Source organism: Pinus tabuliformis, chromosome 7, assembly GCF_031772625.1.
Source record: "Pinus tabuliformis cultivar Carrire ecotype Pingquan chromosome 7, CPIR1, whole genome shotgun sequence".
In the NCBI taxonomy this organism is placed as follows: Eukaryota; Viridiplantae; Streptophyta; class Pinopsida; order Pinales; family Pinaceae; genus Pinus; species Pinus tabuliformis.
The window spans coordinates 433,021,994-433,040,011 of record NC_142293.1 but is presented as its reverse complement, the minus strand read 5'-3'; the positions used below and the strand labels follow the sequence as shown (position 1 = coordinate 433,040,011).

The 18,018-nt window shown below is 36.2% G+C and overlaps 1 protein-coding gene across 1 annotated transcript; it reads right to left on the bottom strand.

Annotated features, from left to right (window-relative positions):
• Window positions 1–14,776: 14,776 nt before the first annotated feature.
• Window positions 14,777–17,376, bottom strand: LOC149247816 (cytochrome P450 94B3-like). Its single transcript, XM_089445787.1, has 4 exons — window positions 16,350–17,376; window positions 15,245–15,349; window positions 15,051–15,091; window positions 14,777–14,968 (listed from the first exon to the last, which is right to left on the bottom strand). The coding sequence occupies exons 1-4, from the start codon at window positions 17,374–17,376 to the stop codon at window positions 14,777–14,779; spliced, it is 1,365 nt and encodes a 454-aa protein (XP_089301913.1).
• Window positions 17,377–18,018: the final 642 nt, after the last annotated feature.

Here is an 18,018-nt window from a genome sequence, read left to right as displayed (position 1 = left end):
ACGAATGTTTTTATGTCTCAATAGAGCTCCAAAATATTTTGATATTTGGATTACCTTGTTTTGGTTGAGCTTGGGTCTGCAATGAAAGGTAGCACCTCAACCTCAATTTGTCCCTTGTCCTAGAGAGCTCTCAAACCTCAAAGTTGTTCCTCTAACAGATACACCCAATGGTGTTGAATTGGTGAGGGGGAGTAATGGAATTCTTGTTATGAATCCACAACTTCTACCTCTTACTTGGTCCATTGAGGAGGGAATTGCAAACATATTTTCCTTTACAACCTCAATGCTGCACCATGAAATTGAAAAGCATTTTGTTTGGTAAGACTTGTGAGAGATTGGTGGTGTTTTACACTGATATGCACATATTTCAAAGGAGGTAATGAGGTAAATTTGAGTAAAGTCCCTAATAGACCCCTTAAATCATCCTACCAAGACTTTAATTAACCACATGGTCACAGGGAGTGGGTAGGATTCTAGCCTTATTTGTCTCTCTACTCTCTCTTGTTTGTCATTATTCCCCATGATTTTAGGTAGTGGCATCATCTCCCACAACCTGCTCCTACATTGAAATTATCTATACCTCATCACTACCAAGCCCTTGAGCCATATGATCCCCTGACATATTTAAATCATTATTCTTTGTGGCATGCAAGGATGTGGGATCAAAGCTTGAGGTCCTACATCGAGAGCACGAGTCAACCAATATGCTGGTATTGTCGCGAGTTGTTGAGTCCTCCTTGAAAATTCTTACCACTTGGCTTGGGGTAAAGTAATACTTTGTTTAGTTAATTAGTTTATTATACATTACGAGAATTAACACCTAGTGCACACTCCAATTATAGGTAGGGTATTTGAGGTAAAAAGAAAGCTCAAATATATCAGTTTCTATTTATTCTCTCAATAATAATTCAAATATGGTAAAGATATCTTAGAGACCAAACAAACAAGGAAAATTAATCTATCTTTGTGATCCAAGTAACAAACATTTTAGAGGAAAAGGTTAAGGAAATTGTCAATAAATGTCGAAGAGGATGTAAAGTGATAAATTTGGATGTCAAAGGTAGTGTCGGGGGTATTTCCATTCTCTAGAACCCACATGAAGTTTCATTATAGGACTAGATCGCATTTCCCCACATACTCTATAGGCAATTTCACTATGTAGGATCAAAGGAGTTTGGTTGCTTGATAGTAGTATACAACCCCTGCATTCCCAAGGAAAAATAAAACTTTCTTATTGATGTTAAAAACAATCTACTCTCTCCATCAAGATGAGTTTTGGATCATTGGTGGAGATTTCAATATAGTGAAATCCCTTGAGGAAAATAAGGAGGGATCAAGAGACTTGACCCAGAGGTGCAAGAATTTGCATACCATTTTCATTAACTCCAAGTGGTTGATTTAAATACTATTAATGGAGTCTTTACTTGGAATAATCAATGAGGCAGAAGCCACCAAATAGCTAGCTAAATAGATTGATTTGTAGTTTCTGAAGCTTTACTAGAACATGGTCTCTTTGGTGAAGTTGTTATACTACCATGTATTGGTTATGACCATTGGCCAATTGGTTGGAATTAGGCCTAAAAGTGGACCCTCACAATTGCCCCTTCAGATTTGAAGGGTTATGGCTACAAGATCCTGACTTTCTAACCAAATCCAAGCATTGGCGGGAGGAATTACAACTTCAAGGCCGAAATTGTATGCATACATTTCAATTTAATATTAAGGAGATCAATGTTTGACTTAACTAGTGGAAAAAAAAGGAGTTTTGACATATTTCTACAAAGAAACAAATTCTGGAGTCATGCATTCAATATATTATGTTTGTTTATGTACATTGAATTTATATTATAGTTATTAATTGACAATTGAATATCAATTAGAATGACTTTGGAATGCATTAGTGCAAATTTGTATAAATATTTTAGATCTCACATATGACCTCTACACTATCAATAAAATATCAAATAAATCACATTTTAAAAATTGGAAAATAAAATAACACAAAGTTAAAATTGATTTCTTTGGTTAATGTCATTTTCCCCAAACTAAGTGGACATTGTTATACAAGCAGTAATTTACAATGTTAAATGTTTAATTTAAAGGATTTTAATTAGAATTTTATTTAATTTTTTTGATTTATTAGGAGCTATTTTTTTTTTTACCATCAAGTTGTGTGCAACTTGTTTTTATTAGTCATAAAACCTTTCTTGAAATTAAGTGTTCTAAAACCATGTACTTGACCAAGGGTATCATATCATTCTTCAATGCATGACCTTTCTTTATTACTAGACCAACATGTATTCATTCATCATGGCAATGCATTTGTAATGTGCATGGCAATCTTTTTCATTGGACATCATTTGTAATGTGCATGGAATTAATTTTCATGCATATGTGTATTACATGATATTGGTGAGGTGTCCTTGGAAATACATAATGCTTATGGCAATTTGACTTCATTCTTATATGTAGAGTGAGCTAATCACTCTAATTTGGAATTAGATTACAACTTGATGACCATGACCTAGGACCAAGTAAGCTTGTTTTGTTCTTAGAACAAACATGTATAAAATAAGACTCTTAATCAATGTCATGATGTCAACTCTAGGTCCACATGTTTAATATGTAGGATGTTTCATCTATATGTATCACATGGAAGGTATTCCCTCTTGTAGAAATTTTGAATAATATGAGACTTATTCACAGAGATTATCCCGATTATACACTATTGCAGAATACATGCATAATACATAACCTCCTCTACGTTGATCATCAATTTTGCGGAATTAAAAACAATGAAACATCAATCGCATGCACACATTAACACAGTATGTAACCCCGGGAAAGCATACAGCTGAAAAACCCACACTATCTGTATATTATAATGATTGAGAACATGTAACAATACATAGTACAATACTCCTCACAAGTACTCAGAACTATCTCCACCTGTTACACATAAAACTAGCTCAGATCCGAACAAGTCACAGGTCCAAATCTCCTCCGCTGCTTTTCCTACCTCCACTACACAATCCAAAGTGAAAATCACGTGAGCACAAGCTACAATTGCCTTGGTATTGGCCCACACTGTGCAGTCCTCATTGGCATAACTCAATCCATGCATGTGCAAATCTCATGCACAACTATAGTCACATCTATAGTCACAACTGATAGCAATCTCAACCTCTAACACCTGTCTCCACTGAACTGTACATGCACTGAGTTAAATGATGTATTCTACAGTTGCTTTATGAGTTAATAATTAGTGAATTAATTAATAATTAATTCACACAACTCATCACTAGAGTATTCTTTAGTTAGACTAAAATACAACTAGTTCAACCAAGTCAAACTGAACACAACTCCATCAACTCCACATCCAACTCCACCAAACTCAACTGCTTGAGTTCTAACTGAAGTCCACCATGCAATAGCTCAACTAACCCATAAGAAAAGCATATTTCCTTCTGACAGCTGCATCTGCCACATCCATAGCTCGAACTGAAGTGCTCCAAGAGGATAAGATAATGTTTATAGTCCAAATATTATTAAGAGCTAATAATATTCGACTGTTCTATTTTTAGCCTCGCAGTCTAAAAATAGAAACCTGCCCATATGTCTAAAAATAGAAGTCCATCTATTTTTACCAACATGACCAATCATCCACAAATAGCATACTGCAACTCATAGACCATGATCCATATGTCTAAAAATAGACTTTGCACCAAAAATAGCCCGCGGGCCCACTTAGTGAAGGCGACTCCTTTCCACTAAGATCCATCATCTTGTTGCATTTTCAACACTCCCTCTCAACAAGATATGGATTATCTACAGCCCTATCCTGCAACTCTGGAATGTTCTGCATGCAACACATTTGCCCCGTCCACTTGCTCCAACAACACTTGGAACAAAAAACACTCCCAACTGACCACTCTGTTGGGCTAGGAACATACTCTGATGCTGAAGCTCTACCTGTTGCTGACAAGTGCTCCCTCTCTGACATCTGTGCTACTGCAACATCTCCATGCATCTCGCACCATTGCACCCCTCTCTATGCCACCTAGCACTGTGCAAAACACTTGTGCCTCTCGCATTGTTGCAGCCTGCTAGCTATGCGCTGTCCTGGGATTCCCTACATTGTTGCTCTCTCTACTGCTCCATCTGCATCTGTCTCTACCCAATCAGTCAGTTCCTGCTACTCCACATCGGGGCTCCCATAACAAGGTCTCATCCAAGAGGTTGGGTACCTCAAGGATCCTTCCCCTCCTCCTTGGGACGATCAATCCACATCACCCCACCTCCTACCTGGAGGTATGGCTGCATGCGATCCCTCAGCCCACCTGGCTCGAAGTTTCCACCTACTGGAGGTCTCTACATGAGTAGATGTCTCTACTCGATCTCCTCTCAGCTTCCCTTGTTGTGGCTGCTCCACAACCTCCTGAAGTTGTTGCACCAATCGTGGCTCCTCCACAATTGTCTGAGACTTCTTCTGGCTCTACATGTTGAGAGGTAATATACCCTCCCTCTCAACCACCAAGTCTCCATCAGTTTCCTTACTGATCAATGCTTTGCATGCATCTACATGCAACTGATAAAGATTCCTGACTCGAACCCCTATCTTCCGGGTTTCTCCAGTTGTCTCGCTGCGGAGGAAAGCCTTTCCCTCACTGAAGAAAACATCATATCCCTTGTCTTCTAACATCGCCACAGAGATAAGATTCTTCTTCAATCCTGGAACATGCATCACTTCCTTCAATCTGAAGGGTTTACCAAACTCCCTCTCAAAGGAAATGGTATCGATACCGGTCGCACTGTATCTACCATCATCGCTCATCTCGATGTGCACTCCAAGATCTTTCTCATCCGGATCAGAAAACAAATCTCGATCTCTTGTCATGTGAGAAGATGCACCACTGTCCAAGAACCATACCGATCCCATCACACTTGATACCAAGCATGCGATCAGTGAAAAATCCAGCTCAAACTGCGAGGCTAAGGCCTCTCCCGCTGCAGATCCAATAGCTTGCTTATTTTTCTTCTTCTGCGGATAATCTATAGCATCTCCACTCTCAGCTTTGATGTTTCTGAGTTTATCCTTGAGCGCCATTCCACCAGCTCAAAACTCAACCGCTTCTGATCTAACATTCATGAGAACAAAGTATTTCTTGTACAGAGATCGACTGTATGGGCATTCACAGGATATCTCACCTTCCAAAAGAAGGATGAATCCAGAAGCTACCTGGCCCGATTACAGACTCTGCCTGAAGAAATAAAATGTAAACACTTTCTGAATAATAGATCTGATGATCAATCCCGCTTTGATATCCTGTAGAACTTTTTCTACAAATCAACCTGGCTCTGATACCATGTAGAAATTTTGAATAATATGAAACTTACTCACAGTGATTATCCCAATTATACACTATTGCGGAATACATGCATAATACATAACCTCCTCTACATTGATCATCAATTTTGTAGAATTAAAAACAATGAAACATCAATCGCATGCGCACATTAACACAGTATGTAACCCGGTAAAAGCATACAGCTGAAAACCCCACACTATCTATATATTATAATGATTGAGAACATGTAACAATACATAGTACAATACTCCTCACAAGTACTCAGTACTATCTCCACCTGTTACACACAAAACTAGCTCAGATCCGAACAAGTCACAGGTTCAAATCTCCTCCGCTGCTTTGCCTGCCTCCACTGCACAATCCAAAGTGAAAATCACATGAGCACAAGCTACAATTGCCTTGGTATTGGCCCACACTGCACAGTCCTCATTGGCATAACTCAATCCATGCATGTGCAAATCTCATGCACCACTATAGTCACATCTATAGTCACAACTGATAGCAATCTCAACCTCTAACACCTGTCTCCACTGAACTGTACATGCACTGAGTTAACTGATGTATTCTTCAGTTGCTTTATGAGTTAATAATTAGTGAATTAATTAATAATTAATTCACACAACTCATCACTAGAGTATTCTTTAGTTAGACTAAAATACAACTAGTTCAACCAAGTCAAACTGAACACAACTCCATCAACTCCACATCCAACTCCACCAAACTCAACTGCTTGAGTTCTAACTGAAGTCCACCATGCAATAGCTCAACTAACCCATAAGAAAAGCGTATTTCCTTCTGACAGCTGCATGTGCCACATCCGTAGCTCGAACTGAAGTGCTCCAAGAGGATAAGATAATGTTTATAGTCCAAATATTATTAAGAGCTAATAATATTCGACTGTTCTATTTTTAGCCTCACAGTCTAAAAATAGAAACCTGCCCATATGTCTAAAAATAGAAGTCCATCTATTTTTACCAACATGACCAATCATCCACAAATAGCATACTGCAACTCATAGACCATGATCCATATGTCTAAAAATAGACTTTGCGCCAAAAATAGCCCGCGGGCCCACTTAGTGAAGGCGACTCCTTTCCACTAAGCTCCATCATCTTGTTGCATTTTCAACACCTCTATCTTAATATCCACAAAAGGAAATTTTGGATAAATTAGTTTGATCTCAGAAAACAACTTAGTTTTGACATAATTACTTACCCAATAACTTACTCATGATTAATGAAGTTCGACAAAAGATCAAGATATAGAATCTTACGATTATCTTTTTATTATGGTAATTTAATAAGGATGATTTTTTCGATATCTAAGGATGACATGTTCGATATTTAAGGATGATGTGCTTGATACTTAAGGATAATGTCTTTTGATACTTAAGGATAATGTGTTTGATATTGCATGATATGGTTGTGTTAATTGTTAATTGTTGCGTTAACAATTAAGGCAAAAGAAGTACATCCATAAATTTGAAATATAATAACAATAATAAACAAAAAAATATTTATAATAAAATTTGGACCAATTAAATTTGATTTTACTTTAAGATAGCTTGTGTTATGAGTGACAAAAATTTCTAGAGCAACTTGTTGTTTCTTATCACAATTACAACACTTAACATTATATTTATGCTCAAGTTAGAAAAAAATCAAATAAATTCTAAAGCTGCCACACTTACCATGCATATTTCATATTTTTATTAGTGTACATTTTCTTTGGTGCACTCTCACTCTGCATGCATATTTCTTCTCTATATTCTCACCATACATACTTTTTGTGCTCTTATTCCCACATCCCAAAAAAATCTTACACACTTCTTTGTATTCTTACCATACATAATTTGGGTGCCCTGTTGATAGATAAATAAAGGAGTTGTTAAAAAAAAATTCTTAAATAATACTAAAGTGACTTGCTAATAAAGTTTTCCACTTTAAATGTTAGTATTGAAGTGGTAAAGGCTCAAATCGTTATTTATTTTGTTGGTTTTATTATAAGACATGTGTATTGTACTTTAAAACTTTAGTCTTCTTTTTCATAAATTCAAAATTAAAATAAATCTAAATCCATATATATCCTCTCTTCATGTACATGATACATCTATTATTATTGTTATCACCCCAAGAAACTCTCCTAGGTTGTAGCTCAAGGTGCGACGATCGGCGGCCATGATGACGAGTGACAATGGGTTACGGAGGCGCGAGGGCATGTGATCATGGTTGTATGGGACTTTAGGTCTTAGCGCGTGGGCTCAAGAGCAAAGGTTCTTATATGATTTTTAAACCGAAAAGCATATGTAAAGGAGATAAGAGGGGAATGGACGAGGAAATGGAGAAGGGTGAGGACATCCAGTGCAGGCCTTTTCTGAGTAAAACCAAGGACCGAGCTTACTTCTGCTCCTCAAAAATCAGCAACATGTAGCAGAGCTAACCATTATAACTAAGGAAAGTTCCATGGTAATGATATGTACATCCATGCATGTAACATTGATAGAATATAACATCAAATCCACATCATGACTTTTAAATTCAATGAAGATGTTGTCATATACACAAGTCCAAATTCATGTATTTGTATTCAAAATTGGTCTAGCTATCCATTTTTCCTTTTTTACAAAAAGGAACTTCATTCCCAACATAGATAACTGAAGAGCTAGCTCATGCCCATAAATGACACAATGGAAAAATGGCATCATGACTGATCTAGAAATTGGGTCTATAAGTCACCCTTGCCACTCTTGGCACTCTCAAGTGCATTTCCAAATTGATATAGCTGCAAAAATTATAATAATGAATTAGTTGTAAAAACAAAAATGGATAGAATCAATTTCATTAATTCATGATAATATTCTTATCAACTACTCATTCTCACCATGAAGATCTAAGGCAATGGACAAGATTGCCTTCCTAGATAGATGGTGGAGCACTTGGTGATGGGTATAGGCATGGTTCAAAGGTGATGGATAAAGGCATGGTGGAAGTGAAATAGGAAAAAGGTAGTGGGTGTGAGCGGTGATACACCCCCATCAACTGTACGATAGTGGGAATCACCCTTGGGGGGGGCGGGGGGGTTGGAATGTTAAGAGTGGATGATTGGAAAACTGAGAAGGGTGGATAACTGAAAGGTAGACATGGGAATTGGGAATGTTTTGGAGAGGTGTTTATAGGCATGTAAGAATTTATGAAGGAAAAATGTGGTGGGTGTGGGAGACGATACATCCCCATTGGTTGTACAATAGAGGAATGCACCCTCAAGGAGGAAATTGGGATGCTAATGGTTGGAGAAGTGTTCCCAGTGCTATAGGTTTTTCACCAACATGCTCATCAAATAATTGAAATTGATAAGTTCGAACGTTGTGAGATGTTGGTCCCTCGACTATAACAATAAAGAAATTCATATAGTTATGCTAATGCGTTGAAACTGATAATATATCATATTTCATGTAAAACAATGTATAACATTAAATTTCCATACCAATTTTGCATATAATATAATGTTGCACTAACTCAAGAATGTGGTTCACATTTATTTGTTTTTTAGAAGATAACTCCAATTGTTCATGCATGCCTTTTTTTTGCATGAACACATCCAACCCTTTCAAATTGTAGTTTATTTTTCCCTTATTTTGACTTGCGACCACATCACCTTTTCTTATTGGCTAGGCTCAATAAGTTATGTTTTCTCTTAATAGTGATCTTAGATGGAGTATAGTATTTAAAAAAAATTATGTTGTAAAACTGACATGCTTTGTTTACCAAGTTGTTCAATGCATATGTCTGTTCCAAATTTGTAGGTATTATGGATCTCAATTTTTCATGAGATGATGAGTTAACACATTTCATCTCCCCATCTTCAAAGAATGCACTATCTAGTCATACATTGGTTGATTCAAAATTATATGAGTATTTCTCTAAATCATCAATGCTTGTTTCATTATGATAATTTAGATTGGGAGGAGAATCAAAGCATGGTGGAAGCTTTGTTCTTTGGTGGAAGCACGTTTCAATTTCAAAGAATGCAATTTTCAAGGTTATTTATTGTCATTTCATCTACTCCTTTGTCACATTGTTAGGTGCTCATTTTCGGAGTATTGTGAAACAATAAACAAGGAAAAAATATAGTCACAAAGACAATATAGGCTATATAATATATGAGGCCTAGAAAGTTTCTAGTATCATATGTGGTGATTGAACATTCAATGCAATCCATGCTCTTAATGCTATAAATCATTGTCACATTTAGTTAATTTGTCACATTATCTCAATATACTTTATGGAAATGGAAAATAGTTTTGCATTGAAAGGGTTAAAATTGAAAGAAATTGATCACGAGTTATCTAGATTCAGTTTCAATAGATTAGAACATTTCTTCTATTATCCTGGTGACCGTTTATTTGACTCATTTGTTGTTTTTCTTCACTTTCTCTATAGTTCAACCGAAATAAGACATGGTATTGTAGAACACTTTCGACATTTCTTATCTCATGGACATGATGCTGCTTTGCATTCATTGCATACAAAATTGACTCCTGAATACCTTCAAGATCTTCATCATGTTAATTATCTTGAAATCTACTTGAAAGGATTGTCTACACCTTCCTCTATTTATGCTTCATCTACAATTAGCTTATGGGGGGGATGCATTTTGTATCAAATGGTTCTCCAAGTGGTTGTCAGTTCCATTCAATATTTGGCTATCTACAAATGGCCATGCATATCTACAATTCAATTCAGACATTCATGGCTATCAATATAATATTTTTCTACATAACCAAAATCCTACATGTGGACATTTTTAACCACTCTTGTTACATAGCACAATAGATAATATAGCTTCAATAAATAGAACAATTGGCCCATGCATTTATCCATACCAATTCTCAGTTGGACAGTTTGACATACTGTCAATTGAGAAAATGTTATTTGAACAAGGCTTCTTGATCTATCGAAAAAATTTCAATGACTGCCATGACTCTTTGTTTGAGTATATTTTTACACTTGCACTATTGTTTGATATGTCCAAAGTGAGAAAAACAATTGCACATACTTTTTACAATTGTTTCATTTGAAATGATGATAGAGCTATCAATTGTTTACAACAACACCTGAATGCTAGAAAAATTTAACAAGAGAAATGTATCAATGTTGTGTCGCCTTTGTGTAGCTGCTAAAGGAATTGGCAAAGTTGTCCATCATCGCATTCCTCTATCGCTCGAGGGCTTCTTCAAGTAATATTTTGAAAGGATCTCCTGTGCCCTCGTCTTTCTTCTCTAATGCCATGGGAGACAATCGGGATTTGCAAAGCTGGTCTTGCAAAGGTTAGACCAGTTCGAGCCCTAACTCCTTATATCACAACCTCGTTGGGGACATGCAAAGAAAAATAGAGAAAGAGTAAACCACTCTAATACCATTGATCTGACCTTAAGAAGGAATGCAATAAATTATTGATATAACCATAAATACATAGATGCAGCAGAGATAACACTTTATTTCATTAGTGTCAAATACTGAAATATGCTTGCAAACAGAATGGAAATAAACTAGCTCGGGCGATGATAGTCTCTGAGAAGAGTTGTGGTAGCTACATGCCTCTAAACTGTGTTACAATGAGGCTCAATGGCTTATTTATTATTGAACAACAAAGGAAAATCCTAAACAACCAAAACCCTAACCTCAAGAGATGGAACGCCAAGAGCTTTTGGGCCTCATTAGGGTTAGTTGGGCAACCAACTTCCTAGGGTCATAAATTGGTCATATTATCTCAGTTTGGCTCGTACGATACCTTATTGGAAATATATCTCTAAGTACCATAGGATTTGCAGCAATAAATAAGGAAACCGATGAAACTAACTAGAGGTCTAGGTGGAATAGGTGGGTGGCCACCAATATCCACCTGGATCAACTTGCAACACACCAACTATTTTAGAATGCTCATGAACTCTCTAAACAACTCCTCAAGTCTACTCATGGGTAGCCAAGGAATTTGGTTGTTGATAGGGGCTTGTGACCCTCATTGTTAAGCTCCCTATGGCGAGAATGGAGGCTCGTGCACAAAAAAGTCTAAAGCCTATGGAAGCACCACAACAAGACATACTCGGCTCGAGAACATTCACTTGATCTTCCACATATTGTTTGCCTTTCAGGGCAAGATTTTGTAAACAGATATCTTGATGTACACATTTCTATCTCTAGAAAACACAGCGTCTTTGTTATACATTTGTACATTAATACAAAGAGACTTAGAACCCAATTCTTCTAACTGGTCTTATTTTTGAATTCAAATAGATCATTGACGTCCTTAACTTCATTTATTGAATAATTTATGATATCATTAATCATTTAGGAAAAAATATTATGGGACTCTTCTTCATTCTGAACTTCAGGCACTCTGTAATTACTATTGTTTACTATATTAACTTATTTACTTTTTCATACAACCATAGGACACATGTGCCCTTGCGTAATCATAACCACAATCAATATACAAATCAGGAAAATATTGGTTAACAATTGCATCACAGATATATCCAAAACAACACATATTGCCCTTACTATTTATCCATATCAATTACAATGACAATGCAGCATAACCCATTAATTGGAAATAGTAATCATACAATATTTATCTTTTTTGTTTGTAGTAAAACTGGATCTTACCCTCTGTCCACATCCTCTCTTCCAAATGCCTCTCCTTCTTTTGAAGCAAGTTTCTTGTCCCACCATTTCTATTACATCCTTTCTCTTGCAATCAATCCATAAATTGTGTTCCCTTTTACTCCTTATATTATGTCAAACAAGAATGGGCTTGAATATTTTCCTCAAAACATTTAATTTCACGAACCATCCCCTTTACTTCATGGACCACTCAACCTTTAATGTCTATTGTCAAGTTTAGGTCTCTTCTTTGCACAATAAACAGTATCATCCCTACGAGGAATTCACCATTCCTAGCTCTATAATCCATGTCCTAAGATTCAACCACCTTTTTCTTTCATTATTCCAAATATTACAACATATGTATATTCTTTTTACAATCTGGCTCATACTAGAACCTTGGGTGAGATTGTCACATTGACAATAAAACTTCTGAAAACAAATAACCATCAAAACTCCTTTTCTATTATTTATTCTTGTTCATTGATCTGATGCAAAGTGAAGCAAATATCAAACTGCTCTAATTGTTTACTTATTTGTTTTAAGAAATAAATTTTCTGTCAAACTAATAACTATAAATATCAGTACACAACTAAACCAAAAAACCAAAGACACAAAAGTCACTTTGCAAAAAAGATAGCTAAACGTAATTTTTGCAAAAAGTAACTTGTTTTCTCATTCCATGTAAATTAATACCAATAAAAATAGGTTGAGCTCAAGAAAAAAATGATATTATCAAAACCTCATATTTTTTCTTCAATTAAGAATAATCTGTAGAATTACACTTAGAAATTAAGATTCAATATTTTGAAATTAGAAACTAAAATAGAATAGTTTGGAAATAGTTTTAAAATACTTGGCCTTATTTTATCTTTGTTTTTAACAATTAGTTAGGCCTAAATTTTCCTTGTATATACGAACTTGAACTATAAGTTCATCTTCTTCTTCACACATAATATTTTAACTAAATAAACTAAAAACTGCATGCACACTAATCATGTATACAAATAAACAATAGCATGCCACCACATGGCTCTTGTTAATAATATTAATGTTACTTGCCTCTTCAAATAAGAAACCTCTAGTTGACTAAAACTCTTATTACACTTTGTTTTATAAAGAATTGTATTACATTGTCTCCACTCTTTGAGATAGTTTCTATCTAACCTCCCCTAAAATTTCTATTAAAAAAACTTCCCTATAAATATTTGCACCATTATTACATTCATATTACATCTACTACATAAACTTTAATTACTAAAAACTCTATACTTATATACCTAGAATCGAATCTATCTTTCCAAAAAAAACCAAACAATATACATTATATATTCCAAACCCAATTCTAAAATAACAAATTTTATGAGACATAAAATACATATATTAAAATAAAATACACAATTTCAACTTGAAATGGAAAAATGAAAGAGCATATAAAATCTAATTTTTTTTGTAAACCCAATTCTAAAATAACAAATTTTATGAGACATAAAATACATATATTAAAATAAAATACACATAATTTCAACGTGAAATGGAAAAATGAAAGAGCATATAAAATCTATGAGACATAAAATACATATATTAAAATAAAATACACATAATCTATGAGACATAAAATACATATATTAAAATAAAATACACATAATTTCAACGTGAAATGGAAAAATGAAAGAGCATATAAAATCTAATTTTTTTTTTTGTAATTTTAAAGCTAGATATTTTCAAAAATAGAAATATAATACACCATTCAGCTTAACAATATTATGCAATGCTCATTAAAAAAATGTTTTATTGAAATAATTAATATTAAGAAAAAATAATTACTAATCTAAATTGATAAATACATTTTTATCATTAATAAATTGAATTGAAAAATAAAATTATAAAAATAGTTGAATAAAAACAAAAACTCGGTGAAATAAATACACTATGATCTGAATCGTACTTATTGTATGCATGATCTGCTCATCAACTTTGTTTACAATGCCATGATTACTACTTGATATTCAGTGATAGTATTCCTTGAGCGGATAGGTTGAAAGTAATATAATTAGGATCATCTCATCATGCCATCATGGACTTTGTTTACAAGGTTATTTTGATTACTCGATACTCAGTAAGATTTGGGTTATGCGTTTTTTTTAAGGCAGTAGGTTAAAAGTAATATATTAAATAGTTTTTTTATAAATTTAGTGTTTTTTGGGTGAGGGTTAGATTATAGTAATATATTATTAAAAAGGAAATTTAATTGAAATTTAGCGATATAATTTTTTTGAGTTGGATGCTAAGTTTTTATTATTTAAATTTTATTTTTAAATTTATAAATGAATTTAGCTGTAATTTTTTATATTTTAAAATTATATTTTTAAATATATAAATAAATTTAACATTTAAAAAAAAATCTTTAAAACATTTAAATTATACCAATTACAGAATTCCATTATATAATTATAACAAATATCTATTAAAAATATAAAAACATCAAATAATTAATATATATAAATATAGATATATATTAAAAATTGAGAATAATAATAATAATATTTGAAAATATAAATACATCCAATATATACAAATACATCTCATAGACTAACTTCTTCATACTTTAATTAAAAGATCCAATATATACAAATACATCTCATAGACTAACTTCTTCATACTTAACTCTAATTAAAATAGATCCAATATATACAAATACATCTCATAGACTAACTTCTTCATACTTAACTCTAATTAATTAACTTAATCCCATAATTTGTTGACAATGGGTAACCCAAATGATTCTGGGGCACCACCCTCTAGGGCAGGACCCCGTGCAGGGCTTTCCAGCACTTTAGGACGGGCAGCCGGAGAAGAAGCAGGTGAGATTTCGATCTCCGCGAGCAGTAATACATCCATTTGTTTCTTCGTATTATACACTGTGCTTTCGCCGCCCTGCGGTTTACATTCGCGCATCCATCAATACAGAGATATATATACAAATTGAAAAGACGAGAGCAGTGGACAAGTTTGGTACCTGCTGCTGCACTGCCTCTTTACTTCCCACGCCAATATCAACTGATGCAAATCATACCAATGAAATCTATGTGTTAGAAAATTACTCGAATGAGATACTGGTAAGCATAGGCGAATCGCTAAAAACAAAAGTTTCACGGATATATAAGCGATGCGTGAAGAGAAAGCGTAAGTGAATAAGCATGCAGTGTTTACCCAGGAAACGAGATTCCGAGGGGTGTATCAGATTCCATGCGAACACACTACTGATTATGAGTGTGAGCACAGTCATAATGGATGCCAAATCTCTGCCCATTAAACCTGTGTAAGCAACAGAATTCAGAAAAAAAAGGTTACGAAGTTGAATGAATTAGAAACTTCAGGAAACGGCAATATACTACAATGAACGCCGGAGGAGTATTTATCAAGGGCAGTGAACCCTATAGCGTCCACACCAACTTGGTTTAACGCGTAGAATGCCGTTCAACTTGCGTCAGGCAGCAGAATCAATCAACCTTCGTAACCACGCGATCAGGAATGCCCGCGACCAGTTTTCTTTATCAACGAATGGAATGCGCGTGACCAGTTTTGTAATTTCTATATCAACGAATGCCGGTCAATTTGAATTAATTTAAGAAGTGAAAACTTAAAAGTACACGCTCTACCAAGGACTGGCAAGCCCATTTCTCACGAGGATCACAGAAATCCTTTGAACTCTGGCTTGTACGAAAGGTACTCTGGTCAAGAATCTCACGCGCTCAGAAAATAATTGTGGTCTGCATTGTGTGAAAGGTAGAACAGTCTCTGTTCAAAGACGGCAGGGTTGCTCTGAGGGCGGTGAAAATAATTACGTTCACATTCGTCGCGTTAACACTCCGTTTGGTGTTAAACTTTGATGGTGTTTCTGTTTGTGTAAGATTTTTGAGATACATAGATTTAGATCTGCAAAACAATAAACAAGCTTGCAAGAGAAGGAAGGAAGCGAGCAATAATTAAGAAAAAAATGAAAAATTGATTCTACAATATTAGTTTTAGAATAAATACATAAAAGCAACTAAGTTAAGCTTAGTTGTACATGCAATAACTAAAGCTAAGTGTGCTTTATCTTATGTTAATGTGTACATGTGCCACATGCAAGCAATAAGTTAACTGGAGCTAATCTAGGTGCATGTACACCAACACAGCTAGTCTAAGTGCATGTACACCAACACCCCCTTAAGCATAACTTAGGTGAGTGTGATGCAAAATGAATGAGTCCCGGCAACACGGCCATTTTAGGTACCCATATACAATGCATAAAAAATGAGGAAAGAGGGAAAACCCCCCTTCATGCGCGCAGTCAAGCTGTGAATGAGCTTTGGAGCTCCCGCAGCAGAATACTCAGCAGGCCGCCGCAATCTGAACATGGAAATCACAGTCGCCGCAACATATTTCATCTGAGTAAACGCCATGTCTTTACCCAGACAGGTCCGCGGGCCTCCATGGAAGACTGCAAACTTGAATGGACTCTGCGGGACGAAATGGCCATCCTCGTTCATCCACCTTTCCGGCTTGAATTGCAGACAGTCGGGGCCCCACATGGCGTCAATTCTACCCATGGCGTACGGGTGATAAGTCACCCGATTGCCTTTGCCCACGAAAGTCCCGTCGGGCAGAACGTCGTTGTGGAGGGCGTGTCTGGAGTCCAAAAGGACCGGCGGATAAAGTCTCATCGATTCGCAGATTGAAGCGTGTAGGTAATGCATGCTTCGCAGATCCTCGTATGAAAATACCAGGGGATTTCCTTCCCTTTTGGCTCCGGGTTTGACGGCCATGAGACGTGTTGTCTCTTTGTGTATTGCATCTTCAACATGGGGATGTGAGGTGAGGAGCCAGAAGAACCACGTTAGTGCAGCCGAGGTGGTGTCTCTGCCGGCCAAAACGAAACTGATGATGGAGTCTCGAAGAAACTCTTCGGAACGATAGGCGTTTCGTTCTGGCAGATCTGCTTGTACATTGGTGAGCCCCATGAATCTGGAGAGCAGATCCTGTTTGCAGGGAGAGCCGCTGGCGATCTCCTGTCTGCGTTGCAGAATAACATCCATTGCGAATTGGTGTACGGCCTCCACCGCTCGTGAGAGGCGCCTTTCTGAGCCAACGTTAAGCATTCTCTTTATCTTCCACACCAACGAGATGGGCTCAGTGGACCTCCGAGCGCTAAGCTCCGTTGCCAAATCGAAAGCCTGCGACAATTCCGAAACAGGAAGGCTTCCATCGAGAAAAGCCGGATCGACCCCAAACGCAACTTTGCATATATTATCAAAGGCGAAACGCTGCAGAATATCTTGTAAATCCGGTGGCTGCTCCATGTAAATTTCCTCCTCGAGATCACCATGAAGAAAGGCATTCTTCACATCCATATGATGCACCTCCCATCCTCTTGCTGCTGCAATGGAGAGAGCTAGCCAAATGGAATCCATATTTGCCACTGTAGCAAAAGTCTCATCATAGTCAACACCATGTACTTGCTGAAAACCTTTTGCTACCAATCATGCCTTATATTGACTAACTTGGCCATTTGATGCTTTATTGGTCCGGTAAACCCACTTGCATCTCACAAGTTTGCGATTTGAAGGTAGCGGAACCAAATCGCAAGTCTGGTTCTCAATGAGAGAGCTATATTCCTCATCCATGGCGGCTTCCCATTCAAGATGCCCATTTGCTTCTGCATAAGTTTGTGGATCAGATCCATGCATCATATAAGCATGCATGGGCATGGATGGCTCCATAGCTAAGAGTGCTTGTGGATCTTCCTCAAACAGAGGGATAGAGGCAGGATCATCAAGGATATCACTCATGCTGCGCCATTTTTGTGTTGACGGTGGTCGAGAATCTTCCGAACTACATGCAGAAGTATGATCTCAATGTTCAACACTGGTGGTCTAACAGGGGTCACAGGAAAAGACTCATCTTCATCAGAATGCTGGTCTGAAGTTTCATCTGCATACTCA

Coding starts and splice junctions, on each gene's coding strand:
- LOC149247816 (XM_089445787.1), bottom strand. CDS start 17,376: ATGGAGCAGCCACCGGATTTACAAGATATTCTGCAGCGTTTCGCCTTT. Junction 15,350..16,349: donor GACTGCGCGCATGAAGGGGG/GTTTTCCCTCTT, acceptor TTGCTTACACAG/GTTTAATGGGCAGAGATTTG. Junction 15,092..15,244: donor CTCGGAATCTCGTTTCCTGG/GTAAACACTGCA, acceptor GATTTGCATCAG/TTGATATTGGCGTGGGAAGT.